This window comes from Beta vulgaris, chromosome 8 (genome assembly GCF_026745355.1).
Source record: "Beta vulgaris subsp. vulgaris cultivar EL10 chromosome 8, EL10.2, whole genome shotgun sequence".
Taxonomy (NCBI): Eukaryota; Viridiplantae; Streptophyta; class Magnoliopsida; order Caryophyllales; family Amaranthaceae; genus Beta; species Beta vulgaris.
This window is the reverse complement of record NC_079209.1, coordinates 403,232-429,421: the sequence shown is the minus strand read 5'-3', so window position 1 is coordinate 429,421 and position 26,190 is coordinate 403,232. Positions and strand designations below refer to the sequence as shown.

The window sequence follows — 26,190 nt, the reverse complement described above, 5'->3', positions numbered from 1 at the left end:
ATAAATGAAAACAAAAGAAGAAGAGGAGAAGAGGCGACTAAGTTGGCGTAAATTGTCATGAGTTCATTCATCATACATCTAGCCATCTGGGTGTACCATGTGTATGGAATACCTAAGACTAACTTTTGCTCATTTTCTCATTGAGCTCTCCTTTTTTTTAGTATATTTTGCTCATTCGGATGATTTCAAATGAACAATAAACAAAAAAATAGCCTTGGGTGTACCATGCTCATGGAGTCACGGTACACCCAAGCATATGATAATTTTTTTTTGCAATGGAACTCATGATATTTTCAATCATGAAGATAGATAATGAGGCATGACAAAAGAAGAAAAATCATAACATTTACGCAAATTATTAGAATAGTCGGTCTAAATTTGACATAAAATTAGTGCTTTTTGGTATACAGAAGATTATGTAGCCAATAGAAATTCGCATGATTTTCTGATTTGGGTAATATTTTGGTTGGCATGAAGCGGGTAAAATGGAGGCAATGAAAAATTGGGAAATTGAAATTCCCACAAAACGTGGGAATTATTCACCCAACCCTCCTTTGGTCATTCAGAATTTTCAAATCAATTTATGAAAATTGCAAATTCTATGATGTTAACCAAATATATTAAGGTCATTTTGTAACAATTACATAAAGGAAATAACTTCCTAGAAATTAGAAATTTCTATAGGAATTAGATTCACATATATACCAAACAAAACACAAGATTTGATTGGTCTCCCTTCGGAGCATGCCATAATTGTATTTTAATATTTTAAATACAATCTTTGTATTATTTGTATGTTACCCAATTGCTCTAAGTAGATCTGTTTATTAGACGGGTAGGTGATGGTCGATGCGGGTAGGAAGCGGATTGGAGCTGAAGAGGGTCACATCATGGAGGGTCGATAGTGATGTGATTCCGTGGATGCTTCGAACTCTTTTTGTGTTTTTATGAATTTATAAACGAACAACAAGAAAAATAAAATGGATAGGCTCTATATGTTCCCTCGAGAACTAGAGGATCTCTACCTAGCCTCAACTAGGAGATGCACATAAACCACGATCTATGTGTTCTTGGTACGACGACCAAAATCAATGCAAACATGCACTTGACAAACTTTTAATCAAAACCAAACAACCAAATCTCTCTTTATTAATGAAACTCGTGTACTTATATATACACGCCTAACACACCCTAAATCTTATCACCTTAATACTAATAAGATAAACACAAACTAAAAGATAAACATAATTAAAAGCACACGCCTAAGATAAAATCCTAACCAACTTGGGATAAGAATTACCATATCTTATCTTATTTGGACTCCTAACTTGACTCAATGACAAAGGAATTAGACTCCTAAATATAATAGGATTCTTTTTATCATCACACAACTGAAATTAAACGCCTAATAAGATTAAATTACATAGTCTCCTAACAGAAATAGAACACTATGTACAAATCCTAACAGAACTAAGACTCTGGCACAGTCTCACTCAGTGGTTGGCACTGTCTGGCCCACAGTGACCTACGTTTTCGAACTTGATGCTCCTCATACGCATCAGATAGCGTGTCGGTCCAAACGGATAGCTGGCCGATAGCGGGTCGGGCCAAACAGGTAACGGGTTGGTAAACGAACAAGAAAACAAGGAACAAAGAGAGCCAAAAGTGGGTATAAATGAATAGAAATCCATTCATATAATATTATTTAGAAAATTTATTTTATTTTCCAAATTGGGTTTTTTGTTGGCCCAATAACGATCCTCTCCAATAACATCCTTGTCCAATAAAACCCTATAAATTTAACCCTAATCCTTTAACCATTGAGCTACTCTATCTATCCAATAACCATGTCTAGTTCTAAGTAACTAAGGAGTAAGGAGATTTGATGATAAGGCATTTGTGTCACTTGGGGTAGTTTTTTTGTCAATATAAAGTCAAGTCAAAAGAACAAAAAAAACACCCTATCAAGCTAAGGAAAAAGAGAAGAACCAAAACAACATGGGTAATATGAAAGTTTATCATTTTTGACTTTCATCTATTCTTCAAATATATCGATCTGTTGACTTGATGAGGGCAGTAGGGGGGGTGATGCAATTCAAGGTGACTTGCAAGGTGCATGTTCTTAGGCTCCATTTGATAGGGCGTAAAACGTTTTTTTGGAAAACTGGTTTCCTCTATTTTCAGTTTTACATTGTTTGGTTGGCAAAGGAGTGTAAAATCATTTTCCCTTAGAGTAAAATTACACTCCCAATGATGGAAAACTATTTTCCCTTCAAAATGAAGGGAAAACTATTTTTCTTATCCCTCTTACACACTCCTCTCACTACCTCCTTACTTTCCCTTTCATATTTCTTTCATTTTATTATTTTTCTTACATGGAACCAAACAACGGAAAACTAATTTTGGAATTGTGTTTTCCACTGTAAATTATTTTCCATGAAAATAATTTTACACTGAAAATGTTTTACGCTCTACCAAACGGAGCTTTAGTGGTAAAATACCAACAATTGTAAGCTAAATGAGGAGCTAGATTCATATTTGTAATGGTCTGTGTGTAACTCTCGGAGTTAGAAACCTCCTCGTCATTGGGTGTGGTATCACTATGAAAGTTTCCTTCTTCTGAGAAGGAATACTCGGTGACCAGTAGAGGTCTTCTTTCTCCCATATTTTTTAATAAAATGCAAATATGAATTATAAAAAAAAAATCTATTCTTCAAATCTACACATATCAAACATTTATTATACTCAATAAATATACAAATTGAGAGTATAATACTAAAGTCAAAAGAAAGATATATATAATTATATGCAATAACAATCTCTAAATTGCTTTGATTAGTACTTTGAAGCTAAGACTTTAAATAAAGATAATGTTGTTAATGATATACAGTGGGTACAACACAGCACCAAAATGCGATTACACATTGTTTGAGTCCACCTCTTTCTCAGCTCTTCAGACCTTCTCGAGATTTCAAGACTCTGCCGCCCTTACCTTTGACAATTTCTAGACAGAAACACACATGAACACTAGCGTGGATATGGGGGAATCTTTTACCGTTCATATTAGAATCTAGAAATCAGTATATCTAGTAGCACCATTAATACTCCAAGATTATGAATTTCTTATTAGTCTAATCACAAGTCAAAACACATATGGACATGTAAGATGTGCTGTTACTATATGTCTATATGAGAATTTTTCCCATAACTCCGGCGTGATTAGAGATCCCAAATTTGAAAACTAGTACTAGGAACTACTAACACGTTATATAATTCAGGGAACCGATGATAATGACAAAGCACGGATATATAATTAGCAAAAGATAATTAAACACACACACATGTAAGTTAGCCATAACAAAAACCACACTTACATTCAAGAGTTATATCTCCCTTTTTTCCGCTTCTTTCTCTGCAACTCGATCAATTGATGAGACTATGAGAGCAATAGTAGGGCCGTCTATTAGAGCGTGTAAAGAGACCTCTCATCTTGAAGGATCTCAAGATTTGGAAAATCATTGTTTACTTTAGTCATACGATCTTGATGCTCATGTTTTAGGTACTTTTTTTATTTGTAGAAGTTAATATATTATTATATGATAATAATTTTGTATGAATAGTAAATACTTATATTGTATAGTTATGTATAATTATTTTAATTTAAGAGACTAATGTCAATTATCTGCATAGGTTCTCCATCCTTTTTAAGACGGCCCTGTTAAATAGCAAGCGAGGTTGGATAAGATGAACGAGGAGGCAAAGGAGTCGTCTGTCTCTAAAGATATGGCGAATGGAGACCGTGCTAGCGTTGTCATAGATCAAGGCCTAGACAACTCCGAGGAGAATAGCGTAAACATTAACATGCTAATGGGGACCTTGATCAATTCGTCATTGGGTTCAATAAACATTTTATCTAGGCACATATGGTCGGAATCCGTTGTGGGAGACTTTCCATATATTATGAGTACTATGGGTGCTTTCTCACTCGTAGACCCAATTATTGGAGGTTTTAAAGCCGGAGTGGCTTATGTCGGCAGAAATCATGTTGGTGTTCAATGTGGATGGCTTATTGCTTTTGCAAACAACAGTCTTGGAACAGTTGTAAGTACTCAACATTATCGACGTCAAAAACAATTATAATTACTTCATACGGAATAATTAAAGAGAAGTGTAGCGAGTATTTTGAAACAACTAACTGTATTAATTTTTTTTGTTCATATAATGGTGCAATGCAGGTTTATGCCGATTGCGGCCCTTTAAGCAGGTTCAATATCATTAACTGGGCACAAATCGAAGCCAACTTGAATCAAGCTAGCTACATAGCTTATGTATCTGACCCTATGACGGGAACTTCCGTGTATGCGACTGTGAGCGGCGACGCCAGCAGTGGAAGCGTGCTTACTGCAACCTTCAATGGTTAAAAAACATACTCCTACTACGTACATTGGATCAATTATAATTACTTGATCATGTACTCATTGTGATCTACGTACTTGACTTGTGCCGATCAACAATATATGTTGTATCATCTGCATTCTGCTGCATGCCTGTTTTGTTACTTATTGTGCTGTCTTTGTTTGAGTATGTTCTAATTTTATTATGAGGGGGAGGCACTTGTGAGTTTGTGACTGAGAACAAGGAATGAAGCTGCAAGTTGCTATCTACCCTGCATGTTTCTACCATGTTAGTTTAACTAAGTCGAACATAATAGATGTTGAAATATGTCTTGAATTATTTGGCGCAAGAATATAACATGTAAATGAACATCAACTTTTCTCAAGCTAATGGTTGCTTTTCGTGTTGGCTGAATCCAACTGAAGCAAACAATATACCACCTCCATTTATTTTAAGTGCGGCACTTTCCTTTTTAGACCGTTTTTATTTAATTGTTACACTTTTGCTTTATCTTTATATGATGACACGTGACATCAACTTTATACACTTTTCTACCTCATATGTCCCACGATCCATTTTATTAAACCTTCCCACCTACCCCATTAATCTATCTAATATTTGAATGGTTCTTTTTCTTTTTCCAAAAATTAGATATGCTTTATTGCACTTCTCTCATGTTTATTTTTTTAGAATTACTTTCCTCAAAATAAAGTGTAACAATTATTTGTAAACTGCGAAAAATAAATGATAAAGATTGATCTCTCCAAGATCAACATCTTCTGTTCTCTCTAGTAAATATCTCTATTACATAAGGAAAGAGGGGACCTATGGTGTCCTCTTTTGAACTAACTATTTTACCCCTCTTCCCCTTTTAAATTACAAAAAGAATATCAATACCAAAATGGGGGTTCAAAAAAGCCACCGGAAATTAAATTGCAAAATATCAAACAAATTACTTATATCAGGAAACTTTACAAATCACTCAAAGAATTAAGAAAATCACGTTGAAGAAATCACGCAAATCACTCACATGATCAGAAACTTTACAAAAAACTAAAAATTAATTTACAAACTAAGGGCATGTTCTCTTCGACATAAAACAGCTAAACTGAATTGAACTGATTAGAGTTGAACTGAACTGATTGGAGTTGAACTGAACTGAACTGAACTGAATTGAATTGAATTAAATTAAATTGAATGTAATAAATATATAAATAATATTTAAACAATAATATTATGAATATTAAATAATAATTATAATGATAAGTAATAATAATAATGAATAATAATAATAGTATTTTGGATATATTTAAATAATAGTTATAAATAAATAATATTAATAATCTTAAATTATTATTAATAATAATAATAATTAATGATAATAATGATAATTAATAATTATTATTTTATACTCCCTTCGTTTTTTTTTAGATGTAACATTGGACTTTTCACATTTGTCGAGGCACAACTTTGACCGATAATATCTCCAATTGTATAAAAGTGAAAATTATAAAAAATATATATTTGAAAAGTGTATACCGTGACGAATCAAACAAGACCCCACATGACTATATTTTTTCTTATGTATAAATAACAATTAGTTGTCAAAGTGTATTGGATGAATAGTGCCCAAAGTCAATATGTTACATCTAAAAAAAAATGGAGGGAGTATTATTTGTATTAATATATTAATACTTGATGATGATATATAATAACAATAATATCTAAGAAATAAATTAATATTACAATTTTAATAATTAGATTTAATAATATAATAATATTTAGTAATAAAAATAATGATTGGGTTGGACCGCGAAAATTACATCATAAACCGTTTTGACGCGATTTAATTGGTTTATGGGCTAAAAAACGTGGTTTTATTTGTGCTTTGACCTAAACCATGTTCCTACTAATAATAATAGTAATAATAATGAGTAAAGCTATAATAAACAAAATAATATATAGAAACAACAACAACAACAACAACAATAATAATAATAATAATAATAATAATAATAATAATAATAATAATACTTAATAGTAATGATATAAAAATAAATAATAACAATAATAATAATAATAATAATAATAATAATAATAATAATAATAATAATAATAATAATAATAATAATAATAATAATAATAAGAGTAATTAAGGGCCTGTTCTCTTCGGCATAAAACAGCTGGACTGAACTGAACTGATCTGATCTGATTTGAACTGAACTGAATTGAACTGAACTGAACTGAACTGAACTGATCTGAACTGATCTGAACTGAACTGAACTGAATTGAATTGAACTGAACTGAACTGAACTGAAATGAATAGTGATATGTGAGAGTAAAAGTATTGTCAAGAGCTGAACTGAACTGAATTGAACTGAACTGATCTGAATTGAACTGATCTGAACTGAAATGAACTGAACTGAACTGAATTGAACTGAACTGAAAATAAGTTGGGGAGAACAGGCCCTTAGTAAAATAAATTATACCAACATAATAATAATATTTAACAAAATGGTTATAAAAGAATGGAGCTGAACTGAACTGAACTGAATTGAACTGATTGGAGCTGAACTGAACTGAAAATAAGCTGTTAAATATTATAGTAGAACGTCAATACATACAAACATTCACAAAATTCACTTACAAGTCATTGTTCTCAAAAACCATTCACAATTACATACTCACAAAAATTACCTATAAACACAAATCTGAGAAAAACATAAGATTTTGACAGTCATATCACACATTCGTCTTGGCGATTTTCGAACTTTCAAACAGGTACCTAATTCTTTTAATCTTTAAAGTTATTTCACATTAGTCGATTATTATGTAGTTGAAAAAATGGATTGCATGTGGAGGGTTTTTATTATTTAAGAAAGAAAAAAAATTTAGGAGTGTAATGTCAATTTGATTGTATTTCAGAGCATCTTATTCAACAAATGGAGGTGAACTTAAATACTAATATTTATTCTCTTTTTGTTGATTACTTAGTAATAATTAGGCCTAAAATTATCATCGCACGCATCGCGTGCATAAAAAGCTAGTTATGTACATATTCTAGGCATAATCTTCTCCTTTATTCTAGGGATATTTATCTCCCTTTTTTTTTTTTGAGGGGATATCTCACTTTATTCTTGCCAATTATGTTAATTTCCTCCTGTACAACTCTCCTGTAAATTGCTGTAAATTATCAATGATAATAACAAAAATTATTAAAAGAGACGGCCTAATTTTAATATAAAAGTAGAGATAGTCACTAAATGGATTAAACTAGTGAGTAAAAGAAATTAAACTAGTCATTATTGGGCTTATTCTCTTTTTCATATTAGACTTACCATTGCCTGATTTTAATCTAAAGATAGGCGGTCTCTTACAAGACAAACTCTGATAATAAAGTATCCTTTTTCGCTCATTCTCTTATAATCATTATCCTTTTTACCCTTTTGTTTCAACTTTCATTAATAATTTACATTAATGATAACTTGTTAGGTTGCTTTTTCACTTAGGCTATGGAAGGTAGCCTGTTCGATCCCTGACCCAAGCAAGATTAATAATTTCATGTAGTCTAGGGAAGGTAGCAGATTCGTTTCTTTCAATAGTCTTGTATTTTCATCACTATAAATCTACGCTTTATATATTTTGTTGTTCTTCATTTTTCACATAATTAAGCCAATCTCAATCACCCAAATCCTTGTACATCTCTTTCTCCTTCGAAATCTTACAAAATGACAACATATAATCTAGACGAAACTCCTCATATTTTTATTGCTCCTTACGAAAACAAGAAGATGCGTTATCAGAAAGTTAACTTCAAGGAGTGGCCAAAACATTCAATCATAGGCGATATAAATTTGGACAAAGATAAATTGATTATACATGGAACTGAGATAAAAGAACATATGTTTCAAAAGTTGTATGATTCACTTCGTTTAGGAGCAAAAGGAACAGTATTTGTCAACTGTAATGGAGCATGCTATATTTGGATGTTAAGTGTAGGCTTTGATCGGTTACACCATAATGTAAGATTTGATTGGTCTCCTTTCGGAGTGACGGTGCCGAACTCTGTCGACGATTTACTACGAAAAGAGCTACAGCAGAAGGACAAGGAAGTAGTGGATATGACTAGCTTACTTGCTACTGCCAAGGGTGAGGCGTCGGCGAACAAGGAGGGTTGGGAAGCCTCAAAGCAAGAGGTAGAGGAACTTAAAGAACTGCTTTTGGCTTGTCGAATGGAGCAGCTCGACAAAGATGTGGAGTTGCAGAAGGTACTTAGTCAACAACGATCTGTGAAGGAATTCGAGTTAGAAGCTGCAAAGTTCAAAGTTGAGTTGTTTAAAGAGATCAAGGAGCGTCATGATCAAGTTTCTGATACTAATAAGAAGAATTATCGAAACGTAGAAATGGAATTACATATGGTACAACACCAACTTTTCAATTCAAGGATGGAAAATGAAGACATGAAAGAAAAACTTCAAAGTATTCAGGATCAAGTTTTTTCAGTTGTAACTGAGTTACAATCGACTAAGATTGAGCTCGCATCGTCGAACAAGAACATGGTGGAGCTTGTGTCTAGACATTTCTCTCGTCTCAAGTAAAATCAAGATAATACAAGGAATTTTTACGCATCTAGATGTTTATATATCCTAGCATATCTTAATTACCATATTCGGAGTATTCGTGTGATAAGGTCATAACTCATAAGGAGTAGAACTCTTGTTGGTCGTGGTAAATCTTAGACATGTACGTACTTGTTACATGTTTCAATCAATTGGTTGATGAAGGATATAATAGAGCATATATTCCGCAAAATAATCCGAGTCCTTCTCAAATACAATGTGTGTAGGCTTTATTGCTGCAGTAGTGTTAATAGCAATCTTTATACCCATTGACATATCACCACACTCCCCAGAATTCCAAGTCTCATCACTTAATACAACAATTCCCTTCACCCTTAAAAATAACCAAAATGCTACTACTATTACTCAAACTCCGTACACCCTTAGCGTTGGCTTCAACCTCTCTTTGTGAATTGGCAATCCTAGCCAAGGCACCCTTTACCAGGACGCCAACATCTCCATCTACTACCGCAACTTCCTCATTGCTTCCGCCAACATCAAATCCTTTTGTCCCGGTTTCCTTGTTTGTGCTAAAGGTACTCCTGAGAGCTGGGTACCCGTCACCATAAACATGGACTCCGTAACTATGGTCCAGGACTTGACTGCCTTTTTGTTGAGCTCGGACATCAAGCGTCAACAAGTCAATGTTACCATCACTGTCACAGGGGATTATAGGGGGAAACATAATTCACATTCACAACTCAAGGTCACTTGCAATGTGCATTGACAAACCTTGGCCAATATTGTAATACTCAAGGACATCCACCAGGAAATATTAGCTCTCCAAGACATTACTGTGTTGAGGAGTGAGATCAGGCATATTCTACTGCCCGAATGGGTAATGGAAGAAAATTTCCCTTGGAAGCATCTGATCTTGCATGTTGTTTATGTTGCAGCACAGGACCAGATTAGGGACCTATCCCTGCAGCAGCAAATAGCAGAAAGAACTATGGTGTTGGCGGCTTGGCACTGTTCTAAGTCTTACGGCAATGAAAAGGTTGCTGAAGATGCCACCCTTTTAACTCTGCTGATAATTGAGAAAAAAGGTGAAGATAAACCAGTAGAACAAAAATAAACAACATTGTCAAACAAATGGAAGACCGCAAGAATAAGAACTGGAGCAAAAAAAATCAAGGGTGTGATTTCTTCACCTTATATCTCCTAAACTAATCTGATTTTCATATAAACTGAACTTATCTAGCCTATCTTAACTTAATAGAACTACTTGTTGAAGTTTATTTTGTAAATTGTAAGGTGTTGGAACTTTTATGAACTTATCTGAACTTGAAGTAGATTTCTTTCAAGGTGAAGAGAAGGCACCTTAAGGAACTAGTGTTTGTGGACAACAAAACATTCTAGGAATAACAAAACCCACAACTCCAGTTTCCTAAACTATGAATTAAGGAAGTTCACAAATAACACCATTATGAAAAAACTGAGTGCCAATAGTGTCAATTGTACCTCCATCTGCCACAAAACCCTTCGATTAAATCAAAAAACCCTTATCTCATTGCTTTGTACATTAAAAGGTCACTTCTACGTGACCCGTTTAGGGGAAAAAGTTACTCCCGTCATACGATAATTTATTGTGCACTCGTCTCATTTTAAAATTTGTAAAGAAACCCCAAGTACTACATCTCAGCAGATTTCGAAGTTTAACAAGCATACATCATACATGTAAAGATCAAGTCCCTAAATTAACAAGTTTCAAAGGAGAAGCAGAACTGCAGAACAGCTTAATTAATAGCTTGTGGATACTGATTGAACCAAGTCCTTTTGATGACATTGGAACAGCAAGAAGCTAGAGCAGCGAACAAAGTAAGTTAAAAACTAGAGTATTGCACCATCAACATCAAAAGAAACAGAGCAAAAAATAGAGAACCAAGAAAATAACAACAAAAGAAACAGAGCAAAGGCTCAAAATCAAAATCTCAGGTTGTACCACATATTCCTGTAGAAAGTCAAACAAAGCGACCAAAATTGCTACACTATGTATCCAATGAATTACTGATAAAGATTCTTGATAATCCGGCTATTGCTCAGGAAATGAATTAAGATAGAGGGAAGAGGACAAATGAAGAAAGAAGGAATTGGGCTTTGATTATACAGATTTATCTAGAGCAAAAGGTAGAGGTAGAGAGAGAGAATAACTTTCGGGACTTAGCCACTCAAAAGGACGCAACATGCCTAATATGAAAATTTTCTAGCTACAGTTCTATATCAATAGTTTCAATAACGAGCCTATAAATCACGAGAAATCTGCTTGAAGTTATAGCCCTATCTAAAGACAAAAAATAGTTCAAGAAACTTTCAGTGGATTGTTTCACCTACCAAGGAATACGGTGATATTAGACACATTTAGGCTTTGTTTTTCTCTAACTTATTAAAACAAGTTTCAGCAAAAAATAGTTATGTTCAGCAAAAATAAGTAAAGTTCAGCATAAATAAGTTCAAGTTCAGCAAAACGAAATAAGCTCAGTTCAGCAAAAAAATGTAACCCCTTGCTGTACTTCTCTCACAATCTCTATATTCCAACCTTTACAATGTGATATACATCAGGCAATGAGGTAGTGAGATTCTAGATTTTTCTCAGGAGATGTAATCTTATAATTTGAGAAGAAAAATATGGACCAGAATCGGACCTCTATACTTCTTGGGAGGGGGATTTTGCAAGGAAGGGTGGATAGAGCAATGTAGTGAAAGGAGGCAATCAATATGCTCAAGTCCAAAGTACAGCTGCAAAATTCATTGATGCTTCACAGAGAGAATGACAGTAATTATCTACTCTTCAAATCTAGGAAGTTCACGAACCTGTCAAAGAAGGGATGCAAGAGCTCGCACCAACTCATCTCTGGTGGAACATGTAATAAACTTTGTGCAGTGGCTCATAAAGATGCTGAATCCCATCTTAATCGGTCCTAAAAAAAAAAAAAAGGAGAAAAAGATGAGAGATGTAAAGTGACAAGATGTCTAGTCTCAGACACAAAAAAAGATTGAAAGTTGTTACCGCAACAATGTCACAATATATGTGTTTCCCCAGCTTGTGCAACATATAGATCCATTTTCCATACATGATTTGCCAATTCTTAGCCACTAATAACACTTTGCTCCTCAAAACCCTCACAATCTATAACATACTCAGCAACATATCCAGCATCTTTCATATTCTCAGTCAGTCCTTCCAGTAAGGGGAATATATCATGTGATAGTTCCATGGATGGATCCCCCACCAGAAATGGTTCAAAACCACTTCCTATATCAACCCAGGCACAACCTGGGGGCTTAAGCAATCCCAAGTCCCTCATAAATGTCCGAACTCTAGCCAGCTTGTCCCAACAACCAGCAGCAGCATACATATTAGCAATCAACACATAATACCCTGAATTCCTGGGTCTCAATGCCATTAATTTCTCAGCTGCCCACTCTCCTAAATCTATGTGCCGATGGATTTGACATGCTCCAACTAGAGTAGCCCACATATCAGCACTTGGTTCACAAGGCATCCTTCTTATGATCTCTTTTGCTTTCTTAAACAACCCAGCCCTACCAAAAAGGTCCACCATGCATGCATAGTGCTCCATGCAAGGGTTTAGGCCATACAAACTCCACATTTTTTCAAAGAGCAAGTGACCCTGTTTCAAAAGACCTGAGTGGCTACATGCTGATAAAACTGCAACAAAAGTTATATGATCAGGTTTGATTCCAGAACTATTCATCTCCTCAAATAGTCTCAATGCAACTTCTCCTTCTCCTAGAATTCCATAGCCAGATATTAGAGAAGTATATGTGACGACATCCTTCCTAGTCAACAAATCAAACACTGTTTTGGCCTCTGAAAGTTTTGCTGCTCTTGCATACATCTCCACCAGTGCATTCCATAATAGCAAATACTCACTGAAACCTTGATGCTTGACAATATAGCCATGAATTTCTTTGCCATGTTGCAGATTAGCTACTCGGGCACACAGGGGAAGAATGCTTGCTATAGTAACATAATTCGGTTTAAAGCCACAAAGCAACATCTCTCTAAAGAGAAAGGAAGTTTCCTCATATATTCCATAATGTGCATAGCCTGATATTATTGAATTCCAAGAAACTATATCCTTTTCTTCCATCTTTCGAAACACAATATGTGCATGTCTGTGGTCTTCACACCAGGCATACAAGGTAATCAAAGCATTCTGAACATTCTCAAATTTAACACAACCCCCACGGATAGTAGAAGCATGGATCTCTTTCCCTGCTTTTATAGCTCTAATGTGAGAGCAAGCGCTCAAACCACTTGCCATTGAAACAGCATCCAAATTAACAGCACAGGCCCTCATTTGAGAAAGCAGATCAAGTGCTCTCATGTAGTTTCCAGTTCGCAAACACCCACCTATGATGGTGTTCCATGTTATAATACTCAATTCAACACCCTCAAGCCGCATTTGCTCAAACATCACAAATGCTTCTTCCCACATACCCTTAGAAGCAAATCCAGAAATCATAGAGTTCCATGAATATACATCCTTTCTAAGCAGCTTGTCAAACAACAAACGAGCAACCTCAATTTCTCCACATTTACCATACATAGAGATCAATGCATTTTGAACACACAGAGACCCTCCATATTCACTGACCAAGATGTAACCATGAACTTCTCTACCAAAACGAAGATCTAACTGTTCACCACATGCCTTAAGCACAGACGGGTACGTATATGCATCTGGTCTGATTCCAAAATCCAACATCTGTCTGTAAGCACACAAAGCCTCCTTTGAGAGCCCATTTCTTACATAGGCAGCTATAAGGGTATTCCAAACCAAAGGATGTAGAACACTAGATTTCTCAACTATCAAATGTGCCTCAGTCAATAGACCAAAACTCGAGTATAAAGTAACAAGCTTTGGCAACAAGTACCTATGTTGATCTAAACCTAAACTAATGATCCGACTATGGACCTGCCTACCATGTTGAACCAACTTGAACTTAGAACAAGCTACTAACAGCAAAGCTATCGGCTCAAGGATTTGATCATACGAAGCAGAAGTAGCGACATAAATCTGAATTGACGAGAACGTTCTAAACGCTTTCCTGAGATCACCCTGACTAATAAACTCTTTCAAAGAAGTAACCAAAGTATGAAACATCAATTTCCCCCTATTTTATAATGCTCTTACTAATTTCACCCAACTGATTTTGTTGCACTCTAATATTGCTAAATTCTTGTTCTCAATTTCTAGAAATACATGCCTCAATCTGAAATACAAACCGCCCGTTCGAAACAACCGATGAATGAGAATACAACATACACAAGCAATAGGATTATTGCATAATACACCAAAATGTGCTCAAATGCAACAATTTGATATCAAAATTGTTAACTAAAACATTGTCAATTTCAATGACTGCTTCAACATAATAGAACCCACAAAGCCACTAGTGCAAAACAATGGCGTATCAATGGCGGATTTAGTTGGTACAACTAAACTTCAAAATGTGAAACTTTTTTGAGCTTAACAATGTCGAAAAATTTATAAAACTAAATATGTATTGTAAATTATCCCTCAAATGTGCGGAAGATTCAAGTTTTCAATCTTAAAAATGGTATTAAAATTACATCTGACTAACCTTAAAATTTTGGAAGATCCGACTTTCTGGTCTCTTCCAAAAAGATTAATTTCCTCGCAAAATTGTTCTCCAACTCTTCTTATATGTTCTTCAAATTAGGGAAACGTAATTTGATGATGGAAATAGGAAGTTCTATGTGCTGATTTTATCAACTTTTTAGACAGAAAGTTAGGGTTTTGTTATGTAAGAATAGTGCCTTGAATGGTGCCTTAGCATGAAGGTATTTGGTAGAATGCGTGAAAAAGGAATGACATAAGGCTGACTTTGAATGGACATATCTCTTAATCTATAAATGATTTTGAGGTGATTCAAAGTGGAGGTCATAGCTTGTTCCGAGAGCTTTCCAACGATAGGTCATATGCCTAATTCCGATAAGAAACGAGAAAGTTATGATCGTTTTACGAAGAGCTGACGAGAGCTGACCGCGACTCGCGGCCAGAACCGCGACTCGCGGCCAGCACCGCGACTCGCGGCCAATTCAGCGACTCGCGGTTTTGTGGATAAGTTGCGACGCGTATTTTCATTAATTGTTATTAGACGGGTTAAATTTTCGAGTAGCCCTAGGTCGTTTATTCGACTAAGATAGTCTATATAACTTTTGTAACTCTGTATTCCTCTCATCATCATCAATAAAAATATTCTCCCTCTCTCTGCCGTGGACGTAGCCAAATTGGTGAACCACGTAAATCTGTTGTCTGTTTTTGTTGCTTTTGAATTCATTATTTGTTTCTCTCTCACATCCGTTATAACATGTTATTTCTTTCTTTTGAGATGATAATTGCTTTTAGCTACTTGTTTCTTTTTGTTATTTGTTTGTTCAAATTTGCCACTTTTTTTCGGTTTTGGTGTGCATACAGTATACAGGATACCTAAAAATACGTAGGATTGTAAATAAGTCTAGTTGTTGAGTTTTAGGTTTGGTTCTTTTGAACTTTTTATCAGTTCAATTCATTTTTTTACACTTCAAACACTCATGTTTAGCATTCTGTTAATTCAATTCAGTTTAATTTCTAACAATTCAATTCAGTTCATTTTATCTCATATCAAAAAATTAGAGCGTAACCTATTCGGGTAAAGATTGATAAGAAATTAAGATTTATTGGTCACATATCTTTTATTTGTGATCGACTTGTTAAGCGGTTGGCTTGTTTGAGCTTTTTTATGCATATGTGATCATTTTTATGTCAATTTACTAGTTTATGCGTATGGCATAAGAATGCTATTTTTTGCTCATTTTAAGAGCTATAACTAGTATCTTGATTTGGGAGATCGTGATATCAAAAAATATAAACAAATACTACCTCCGTTCTCTTTTAGTTGCAACGTTTGACAAATTGCACTATTCATGTTCTCTTATTTGACCACATTTATTGATTTATATGTTAAACAAAATATAGTCATGTAGGGTCTTGTTTGATTCGTTTCGATGTAAGCTTTCATAATATCAAATTTTTATAATTTTTACTTACATACAATTAGAGATAAAACGATTTGAAATTGTACATTGGCAAGCGTGAAAGTCAAAATGTTGCAACTAAATAAAAACAGAGGTAGTATTATCTCCGTTCTTTTTTTATAGTTACCCTTACACTTTTCACGCATGTGGATGCACTATTTTGAGCTTTTATATCTCTAATTTTGTATTTGTAAATAAATACAAAAAGTCGATATTCTAAAAGTAAATATCGAGACGAATCAAACAAGACCCTACATGACTATATTTTCTCTTAACCATAAATCACAAATGATAGTCAAAAGGAAATTTGTGAATAGTGTCAAAAGTGAGAGTGTAAATATTAAAAAAGCAACGGAGGTAGTATCTTATCATTCATAAATGTAATAGTTCATGTTGTTACATTTCATATTTTTTGATCCACCGACAAATGTGCATCACCCCATGAAATCTTATGTTTTTCTTATTTTGTAATTTGTATTGAAGTTGTAGTGTACTGGTAATTTTTTTGAGTATGCAATTGTAAATGGTTCTTGAGAATATAGTTTGTAATTGAATTTTTTTAGTGAATTATATAACGTGAAGTCGTGAATTATACAATTCTATCGATTTTAGTTGACTTGTGATTGATTGTTATAATTGTATTTCTAGCAGTTTTTTTTGAAGTCTCGTTTTGGTTGAAATTGGTTTTGTAATTTAGAAAGGGAATAGGAGTGAAATTGTCTATGGGAACATCGTAGCTTCTCCTTCCCTTATACTCCCCCCGTTTCATTTTAATTGTTACACTTTGACATTTTACACTATTCACAAAATTGTACTTTGACCCTCGTTTGTGATTTATATGTGAATAAAAACATAGTCATGTGTGATCTTGTTAGATTCGTCTTAGGGTCTGTTCTCCCCAGCTTATTTTCAATTCAGTTCAGTTCAGTTTAATTCAGTTCAGTTCAGTTCAGTTCAGCTCTTGACAATACTTTTACTCTCACATATCACTATTCATTTCAGTTCATTTCAGCTCAATTCAGTTCAGTTCAGTTCAGTTGTTTTATGCCGAAGAGAACAGACCCTTAGTATGTATTTTATTAATATGTACATTTTATAATTTTTACAAATACAAAACTAAAAATATATGTATCATTGTCAAAAAATAACCTCTTATTGTGCAAAGTACAAATAAGGGGAGGACAGATTCAAATCTGTGACATATTGTTCACAGCACCTCAATCTTAATCACTTGGCCAAGACATCTTTGGTTATGTTGTTGGATATTGATAATTGAAAAACTTTGGTACTTTCACGCCAAATCAACATCATATCTTTTTCTAATTTATTACTTTGAAATTAGTATCATTGACAATTAATAAATTATGTGGTATTAATTAAGTGTCATAGATATTTATGAAAACAAAGGGTAGAGTCGCATCTTTTTTGGAGGATAATGACCTATGATTTTTCTCAGCTTACAAAACTACACCTATAAATCCTAAAAAAGCTAAACCAATTAATAACAAAATAATTGCTGATATATATCATGAGAAATGTTAGAGAATCTTTAAAGTAAACCTGGGTGTACCATGCTCATGGTACACCCGAGGCTATTTTTGTCAAATGAGCAAAATGGGCTAATGAGCAAATGAGCAAAATGGGCTAATGAGTAAATGAGTAAAATGAGCAAATGAGCAAGTATTTCTACACATTTAAGAAAATGAGCAAACTTGGTGCAAATGAGCAGTTATCAAAACAAACTAATTTCAGGTGAGCAAAAAAGAAAATGAATAAAGAGATGAAATGAATAGAAAAAAAAAAAAAGACTAGAGCAAGTACATAAGAGTTGACTAAGCACCAATAATCATCCAACACAAATTAGGTAAATGAGCACATAATCTTCAACTGGTTTATGCAATACGAATAACTGAGGGGAAATGAACAAAACAACAACAAAACAAATGAGCAAAACATAATCAGATCTGGGTCGTGGGTCTTCATCATCGTCGTGGATGGGTCGTGGGTCTCTTCAGCCGCCTCATCATCATCATCATCATCTCGAGTCCGCGTCATCATCATCTCATCGTTCATCTCGTGAATTTCATATCTTGAATTTTTTTTTCCGCGAATTTCAGATCTCCATTGTTGTGTTTGGAAGGTTTGGGAGGATGAGAGAGAAAAGAATTGAAAATCAGATTTTTTTTCCGGCGAGAAAAAATTGAGAGAAATGAGTGAATTTCAGATCTCCATTATTGTGTTTGAGTTGAATCCGAAGGAAGAGAGAGAAAGAAGAATTGAATTCAGATTTTTGCCTTTTGCTTTTTGTCATTTATTGCCCCGAAATTACCAGCATGCCCCCTAACTTGCAATTAATCCATTACCCATTAAAAAGTGGGAAGTGCAAACTACTGTTCCTTAGTAACAGTGAATGGTCAATTCTGCCCTCCCAACTTCCTCTAATTACTGTCTGCCCATTAACCCACACGTGGCTGCTTTGTCACCTGGAAGTTCCACGCCAACTTCACCAGCTCCATTTCCATTCCTCTGTTTCCTTCTGCCTTCACCATCTCCATTCCCCTTCTCTAACTTCTTGGTGCCTGCGATTCACCATCGTCACCTGCCAAAAATCGCCGGCTAATCACCCCTACCATCATTCGCACTTATTCCCTCTGTCAAACCACAAAAAGGCTCCAGCTTTTCCTCTTTATCTCTTCTCTCTCATGTTTCTTTGACTCTCTCTCTCCTTTTTTGCCATTACAGGATCAGACGCCATTGTTGCCGGCGAAAAGAAAGAAAAAGAAGGGTTGAGTTTGTGCGAAAGAGCGATTTTTAGAGTCCGGATCTCTAGAGCGATTCAACTGATCATCCTGCTCATGTCTTCCTTCGTCGCGGCTTCTTCTTTGCTCATCGGTCTTTTTCACTCTCCTCTTTCTCTTTTTTTTTGTTTGTTGTTGTTGTTCGATTTTACTGTTGAATTTTCTGATTTTTGTGTGTGTTGAATTTTGTAGTGATTTGAGTGAGTTACTTTTCAAACCCAGAAGAAATTCAACCCCTCAAAAATTTTCGATGATCAGCCGGCCCATCTCCCTCCTTTTCAGCAGCAGCGGCTTTCGATTATTGGCTTTATATTTCAAGGGTTAGTCAATTTTATCTCTAATCTTTAATTTTCCATGAAATTTCAATTCTTATAGTTAGATTATGGGTTTATTTGCTATTTGTTTTAGATCTTGTGATATTTTTTCGAATTTGCTAGAATTAAGATCTAATTTCTCATGGATTTTTTAGGGTTTCGCGTTTTTTCCCAAGATCTGGTTACTTATATATAGTTCGAATTTTGGAGTTTCATCATTATCTGCGCATAGAAAACGAAAGCATAAATTCATTTAGGGATGGTAAATAATTTCCGTTTCTTTGTTTTGTGTTTGTGTATTGAAGTTCTTCTCTTTTTACGTTTTTCTTTTTTCTCTCTCAAGTTTAGCTTATTTTCCATTGATTTCATTCTTTCCTTTCTTCAGTTTTAGGTTATTTTGATTTTAATCTCTAGAATCAGGTAAATACTTCCTCTTTGAAAGTACCCTTCAATTTTCGTTTCTTGGAACATGTTAAAACGAGTAATTGCTTTGAGGGTTAACTATTCTTTTGGTTTGTAGATCATCTATTATTTTAGTTCTAGGGATACTTTATATGGATCTTCAAGTGTTTATTTCATGTATCTTGCAAATAGTAACAGTAAACATTTTTTGGCACCTTACCTTGTCTGTTCTACGTTTTCAAAGTTCATCTTTTGGTACTGTTTGACATTATGCTACCTGTTTGCCTCATGCAAAAACAACTTTCCAGTGATTTCATATCTGATTTTCAGTTCGCTCATGAAACTACCTTACCTTGTTAAATTTTAGGAGGTAATATACTTCTCCCTAATCGCACAAAAGGTTGTTACTTTATGCTTTTTGGTCATCATTATTGTGCTAATATATGTAAACATTAGAGATGCATGTACACCTAATGGTATGTCAGTCTGTGGTTTGAGAAGGACCATATCACTTACAATTTCTTGTCGCTTTCCATAAATTTACAACTTCTCTTCCATCTTTAACTTCTGCTGCTAATGTAATGTATGTCATTGTTGCTAACTCCAACAGTTGCTTTTGTAGGCTTGATCTTGATCTCTTGAAGGAGGTTTGAAGCTGAAGAAATCTGTTTTGTTATGCTGATATTTAGGATGGGTTTGTATTTTATGGATGGGACCAGACACCAAAGATTAGTATGGTGTTTCACTCCCTAGAATCAGACATTGGCCCTCTCTTGTGCTTGCTCGAGCATCTCAACTCTCTCAAGACTGGCTAAAGTTTTCTTCATACAAAGAACAAGCGGTGGGGTTTAGTCTTAGTCTAATATCAACAAGCAATCATGAAATGCTATACAATTTGACATGTCACACCTTGACAGATCCATCACAAATGGCGGGCAAATCAGTAATGAGACAGCTCGGACATAGCTTATTGTCCTCGTTGAAGTACACATTTAAAGTTGATAAGAGGAATACAACTTTGAGGCCTACTCAGGGATATGCTTATAGTTTTACAACGCTATTAGCTGACCTTAATCCTGATAGTCGGAGCAGGTGAGGCTTTTTTCCGTAGATGCATGAATTGTTTTTTGTTTGTGTTTAAGTTGATTATAATTATATGAGCAGTTTGTTTGTCTGTTCTCCGATGATTTACTTTTAACCTGGCTGGCTCGCTCCACATTAGGAGTTGCTTCCTATGTTTTATTCCTCCCGCCCTATCAAATCCTTTTTTTCTCTTTCTGGAATGTTGGGAATGTCACTTTTGTGAATGAAAATTTATGTGAATAGGTCATGACAGCTTTATAGAGTATGACCAGTTTATGTGAGTCTTGAATAATGAAGGTATGTTAATATGTTTATTATTACATATTGGGTAGTATAAGAAGATGAAGTCTACTTTTGGAGGGAGCTCTTTCTACTTTTTATTCTAGAATTTGTGGTTAAAAGCCAATAAAAACTTTGCTACATTAGCTGCAAAGTGATGTGGAATTTGTATGGTATTGGTATTACAACATTGGGTAGTATGGTATTTGTATCTATACCCATTAAAAAGTGGGGAGTTCAAGCTACTGTTCCTTAGTAACAGTGCTTTGACGTCCATGCCCTTTACACCCCACATAACCACTTCCCTGCCCTCCCTTTACCACGTTCTTTTTTCCCCCTCCGGTTTTTCCTCTGAACCCTCCATCTTCATCCTCCTCAATCCTCCTTAACCTAGATAATTCCCCTTCATTTTCAACCAACGCCTCCTACTCTCCTCTCCATTCTCACTTTCTCAATCTTCTCTGTCTTTCTCCTCACCATTTTTTCTATCTCTTCTTTTTCCTTTTAGGCTTTGGTGCAAGAACAATTCAAGCGGTGGGACTAGGAGCCATGAAATCAGTGAGCAAATGAAGATCTTCGAATGAAGCAATTCATCTTCGACTAGCGCCTCCTGCTGTCCCTGTTCAGACATTCGACAGTAAGACAGGTACCAATGAATTTAGTTTTCTTTTCTATTTTGCAATTGATCAAGAAATTTCCTTTTCCCTGCTTTAATATTCATTGATCTGCTATTTTGCCATTGTTGCTCTTTGCATTTATGCTCTTGTTGAGTATTTGCACTTACTATATAGCATTTTACTTGAACCCAGTTCATAATCGACCATGAAATTGAAGAATTTGAAGCAAAATTAGCACCTTTTCTTCTTAAAAAATCAGGACCGGGTACAAAAGTTCAAGGTTTGTCTACAATGATTTACGAACATTTTCTTCTTGTTGTTGAACCTCCTGATCCTTAGCTAACTCGCGATGAAATTATTGATGGTTGTGTCAAAACCCTAGCTCAAGTTATCGGAAGTTGATCTATTCTTCTTCTTCTTTCTCTCGTAATTTGTTGAATTTTATGTTAATTTCTGGGAAATTATCTGAATTTTACGTTAATTTCTGGGAAATTATCTGAATTTTACAAAAATTGAGTTTGTGATACGAAGAAGAAGCTAAAATGAAGATTTATTCTGTTTCTACACGCCATTACTTTGCTTTGAGTGCTTTAATGTCCGACGAGCTCGGTTACAAGCTCGAAGGTATATGAAATTATAGTTTTTGCTTTGATAATTCTTGAATTTTGTTTTATCTTTGTATAATTGTATATAAATATGTGGGTTTAATTCATAATTTTATGTACAGTTGTTTTACATGCTGATTTTGAAGGCAATTCATGAATTCAATGAAATACACACCTTCTTTCTTTCTCTGTCCTCTTTTAATTGCTATGAAATCGACATCATCGTTGAAACATCATGATGATGCTATTGCTAAAGGCGATGCTTCTTTTGTCGCCAAGCTTCAAAGTGCCATCAAATTCACGGAGGTCTGCTTCTCTCTCTCCTCTTCAATCACGCAAGTCTATTCTTCTTAGCTTTATCGTTATTATTCTACGATCTACGGAGAAGGCGTTGCTAATCCTACGATCATAATCTGCTAAATATTCTAATTATTCTGCATTTCTATTAAATCCAAATCCTCGGTTCAATATACTTGTAAAGTGAGAATTTTTTCCATGTAGATTGTGATTGTAGAGTGCTGCAATCTTTTCTACAATCAATGAATACAATGAAATCTGTAAATTCGGCTCAGGAAGTGCTAGAGGTGATCATGGGCCGGGCCGGGTTCGGGCCGGGCCGCGGCCAAAAAAATTTGCCCATTGGCCGGGCCGGGCCTAAATTCGGGCCGATTTTTTGTGTCCAAAGCCCGCTATTTCGGGCCGGGCTTAGCGGGCTTTTGCGGGCCAAAACGGGCCGGGCCAAAAAATAGACTAAAAAGTCGTTTTTAGCTTGCCCAAAGCCCGCCCAAAAACAAAAAAAAAAATGACCGGGCCGGGCCCGGCCCGGCCCGCGGGCCGAAAAATTCTGCCCAAAACCCGGCCCAAAAACGGGCCGGGCCGGGCCAGCGGGCCGGGCCAAAATGATCACCTCTAGGAAGTGCACTGGTTGTAGTACCGCATTTAGGCAGAACGACGTTCGGTTTGTAAAGATATGAAATAAACCTGCTCATAAGCCTCACTTTGTTTAATTTGGTTGCTAATAACTTAATTTGGTTGATTCATGGTCCTATGTTTTCTTTACTTTTTTATTTCTTTTCCTTATCTCTAATCATTGTCCTTCCAAGATCTTTGAAGCTCAATTGAAATTCCACGTTATTAGAATACCCAGATAGAAATTCCGACAATTTACACTGATTTTGAAGCTCAATTGATGGATCAAAGCTTGGATTTTTTTAGTTACGGTACCGTAATTTTGAGGTACAATTGCTAATTTTTGTATATTGCTGCGTTTTTCGTAGTTCTGGGTATTACCCTCTTCGTTATTTGAGCAATTTTGCTGTTTACAGAAGTTTATTGAAGGTTTAAGTTTAATTTATTTTCTAATAATTGATTATCTTGGTTTAGTATTAAGCAGAATTACAATGAAGTTTCTGACTTTTTAACTATTTATTTGAGAATTGAGCACACTGCTCTCTGAATTGTACAATAATTATGTTTCTTTTATGTTCAAACTTCGTGGACTTGTGATGTGCATATTCTATTCTCGTGTCTTTGGCTAAATTAATTATGTTTTTGTTAGTTTGGTTTGTGATTTTATTTATGTAGTATTATCTTGGATGCTTGGTGTTTTCTCTGATCTCTTATCTCGTAAATTATATCCCCGAGCATGCTACCCATTAAAGAATTTGATGTTGTGTGATAGTTTGGTTACAGAAATTCTGAATTAGATGGTACATCTTGTTTCAGTGTTTGTTGATGCCACTTGTGAATGCTGGCTGGACATTGTTTCACCAAAAAAATTGTGATTATCTTAACTATGAAATGTCTCTATATCATGCTCCCAATAAATAATTTCCTCTTGCTATATTCTTTAAGTCAATTGCCTTGTGTTACATATATCTTTGAGAAGCGAACTCTCATCTTTGCTTATGGTTCATCCTTGATCATACCTGAAACCTTTTCTTCCTTTAACCAAGGGGGTGGCTTTGCCAGCTTGCTAACTCATGTCATGTTCCTTTTACTTGAAGACTCCTATATTTGTTAGCCCTCAACTCCACTTGAACGTCTATTAGCATTAGAATGAATTTATTTCACCATCTTTGGATTGAACTTATCTTTCAGCTCTGAATTGAAATTCTATGTCTGAAACTTAATAGGATTCACTTTACTGGGACTATCCCAGAAGGTATTGGAAATTTGATCTCATTGAAAAATCTGATCTTAATAGGAATCAGCTTGTTGGACCAATCCCTCGAAGCTTGGCTTTGATGGAGTTGGAGAGATTGGATTTGAACAACAATATGTTAATGGGTTCGATTCCGAAGTTCAAATCTGGTAATTCTCTTATGAGTTCAATTCATTTTGTCAATCAATTCCTGGAGCTCAATGTGCACCACAAGTTAATGCTCTTATTGATTTTATTGGTGGCTTGAATTATCCAACTGCTCTTGCTTCTGAATGGTCTGGTAATGATCCTTCTGAAGGACCTTGGTTAGGTGTGACTTGCAATTCTGACTCCAAAGTTGCTGCTCTTAATTTGCCTAATAGAAATCTTAGTAGTACTCTTAGTCCTTCAGTTGGTAGCTTAGATTTGTTGCGTCAAGTTAGATTGGCAGGAAACCATCTAACTGGCCAAATACCTGCAAACATTACTCAGCTGAAGTCTTTGACATTGTTAGATGTAGCCCGAAACGATTTTGAGCCTCCTTTGCCTAAATTCAATGCTGGTGTTAAAATCATCATTGATGGAAATCCTTTTCTTGTTTCTAACCATAGTGCAAAATTGCCACCTCCTGTTGATGATTCACCACCCTTTATTATTAGCCCGCCAATGCTTCTTGGTTGTTTGATTCGATTGTATTCATCGTATTTTAGAATTACAAGCTGGATTTGTTTAAAGAGTTTCTATTTCTATTTTTTGCTGTACAAATTGTGTTAATTTTTCTCCCTTTTTGCAGGAACTGGTGTATTTTCAAAGCCACACATTGATTATTACTCGAATTTATCAAGAAACCTCGAATATTATTTGGTTTATCATTCAACTAACTCTATGGGTTTTCGATTTTAGTTCGTTTTCTGCAAATTCTGGTTCATACTCTCTCCTTCTCTTCATTTCTAACGTGATCATCAAATTTTATTTCCTGTTATCTTCATTTTCTCCTTTTTTTCGGGAATTTCATTTCCTCCTTATCGATTTTCTAGGGTTTCATTTCAATTATTTCCCCCCTTTTGTCTTTTATTCTTCTTTAGTTGGTTGTTTGATTCGAATGTGTTCATCGTATTATAATCGCAAGCTAGATTTGGTTAAAGGATTTCTATTCCTATTTTCTTCCTGTACAAATTCTGTGCATTTTTCTCCATTTTTGCAGGAAATGGTATATTGTCAAGGCCACACATTGATTATTCCTCAAATTTATCAAGAAACCTCGAATTTCATTTGGTAATTCATTAAATTAACTTTATGGGTTTTCAATTTCTGCAAATTCTGGTTCATAATTTTGTCAATTTTGAACCTTAATTTATTTATGAAATTAAACATAGATTATTATGAATTGTAGTATTGTGTGACACATCTTCTTCTCGCATCATCTTCTTTCTTTCTTCTGTATAATTCTGATTTCTCTCTCTAATTGAAGAGAGAGATTTGGCGAAACAATGGAGAAATCAAGGGCCACGTTAATGAGTCATTCAATAGCCACGTCTTTACCCTCTTCTTATATGATTCCACGTTTCTGCCCTTAGTGTCCTCCAACCTTGCTTGAACATGTTTCCCCTTGCTTCAATTCACAGTTCATACCTTCTCTTTCTTCCTGGTTACCCTCCAAGCCATTCTTCTTCCCTTCTTCCAGGAATAGCAGCATCGACAAGACAACAACAACAACGACAAACACAACTTTTTTTTTTTGCTGATCTAATATACTTTTGCAACTATTCTCTCTTCCAACTCTTTGATATTTCCCTCTCTTTTTCATTCATTTATGTGGTAAGCTTTCATCATTAATGCCGTTTATAATTTCGAGTTTCAGTTTTA

General features: G+C 34.9%; 2 protein-coding genes and 2 long non-coding RNA genes across 8 annotated transcripts; 3 read left to right on the top strand and 1 right to left on the bottom strand.

Moving 5' to 3' along the window:
- The first annotated feature begins 3,203 nt into the window (after positions 1-3,203).
- Positions 3,204-5,063, top strand: LOC104909127 (jasmonate-induced protein homolog). The gene is made up of 2 exons (XM_048634939.2): positions 3,204-4,101; positions 4,236-5,063. Exons 1-2 carry the CDS (start codon positions 3,745-3,747, stop codon positions 4,419-4,421), a joined length of 543 nt encoding a protein of 180 aa, XP_048490896.1. The 5' UTR covers positions 3,204-3,744; the 3' UTR covers positions 4,422-5,063.
- A 3,719-nt stretch (positions 5,064-8,782) lies between these two features.
- Positions 8,783-14,830, bottom strand: LOC104909125 (pentatricopeptide repeat-containing protein At1g71490). Of its 5 annotated transcripts, none has more exons than XM_048634465.2 (4): positions 12,022-14,830; positions 11,826-11,932; positions 11,657-11,750; positions 8,783-10,038 (listed from the first exon to the last, which is right to left on the bottom strand). In XM_048634465.2, exon 1 carries the CDS (start codon positions 14,144-14,146, stop codon positions 12,101-12,103), a length of 2,046 nt encoding a protein of 681 aa, XP_048490422.1. In that variant the 5' UTR covers positions 14,147-14,830; the 3' UTR covers positions 8,783-10,038; positions 11,657-11,750; positions 11,826-11,932; positions 12,022-12,100. The 5 variants fall into 5 exon arrangements, with proteins under 5 accessions (XP_048490422.1, XP_048490421.1, XP_048490420.1 ...); XM_048634464.2 differs by lacking the exon at positions 11,657-11,750 and having other exon boundaries at positions 8,783-10,041; positions 12,022-14,255; positions 14,628-14,830; XM_048634463.2 differs by having other exon boundaries at positions 11,657-11,932.
- A 3,742-nt stretch (positions 14,831-18,572) lies between these two features.
- LOC104909124 (uncharacterized) lies at positions 18,573-20,799 on the top strand. Its single transcript, XR_792292.3, has 4 exons — positions 18,573-18,975; positions 19,074-19,201; positions 20,220-20,438; positions 20,515-20,799. It is a non-coding gene; the product is annotated as an uncharacterized LOC104909124 (long non-coding RNA).
- A 1,290-nt stretch (positions 20,800-22,089) lies between these two features.
- Positions 22,090-22,987, top strand: LOC130589698 (uncharacterized). The gene is made up of 2 exons (XR_008967332.1): positions 22,090-22,487; positions 22,683-22,987. It is a non-coding gene; the product is annotated as an uncharacterized LOC130589698 (long non-coding RNA).
- Positions 22,988-26,190: the final 3,203 nt, after the last annotated feature.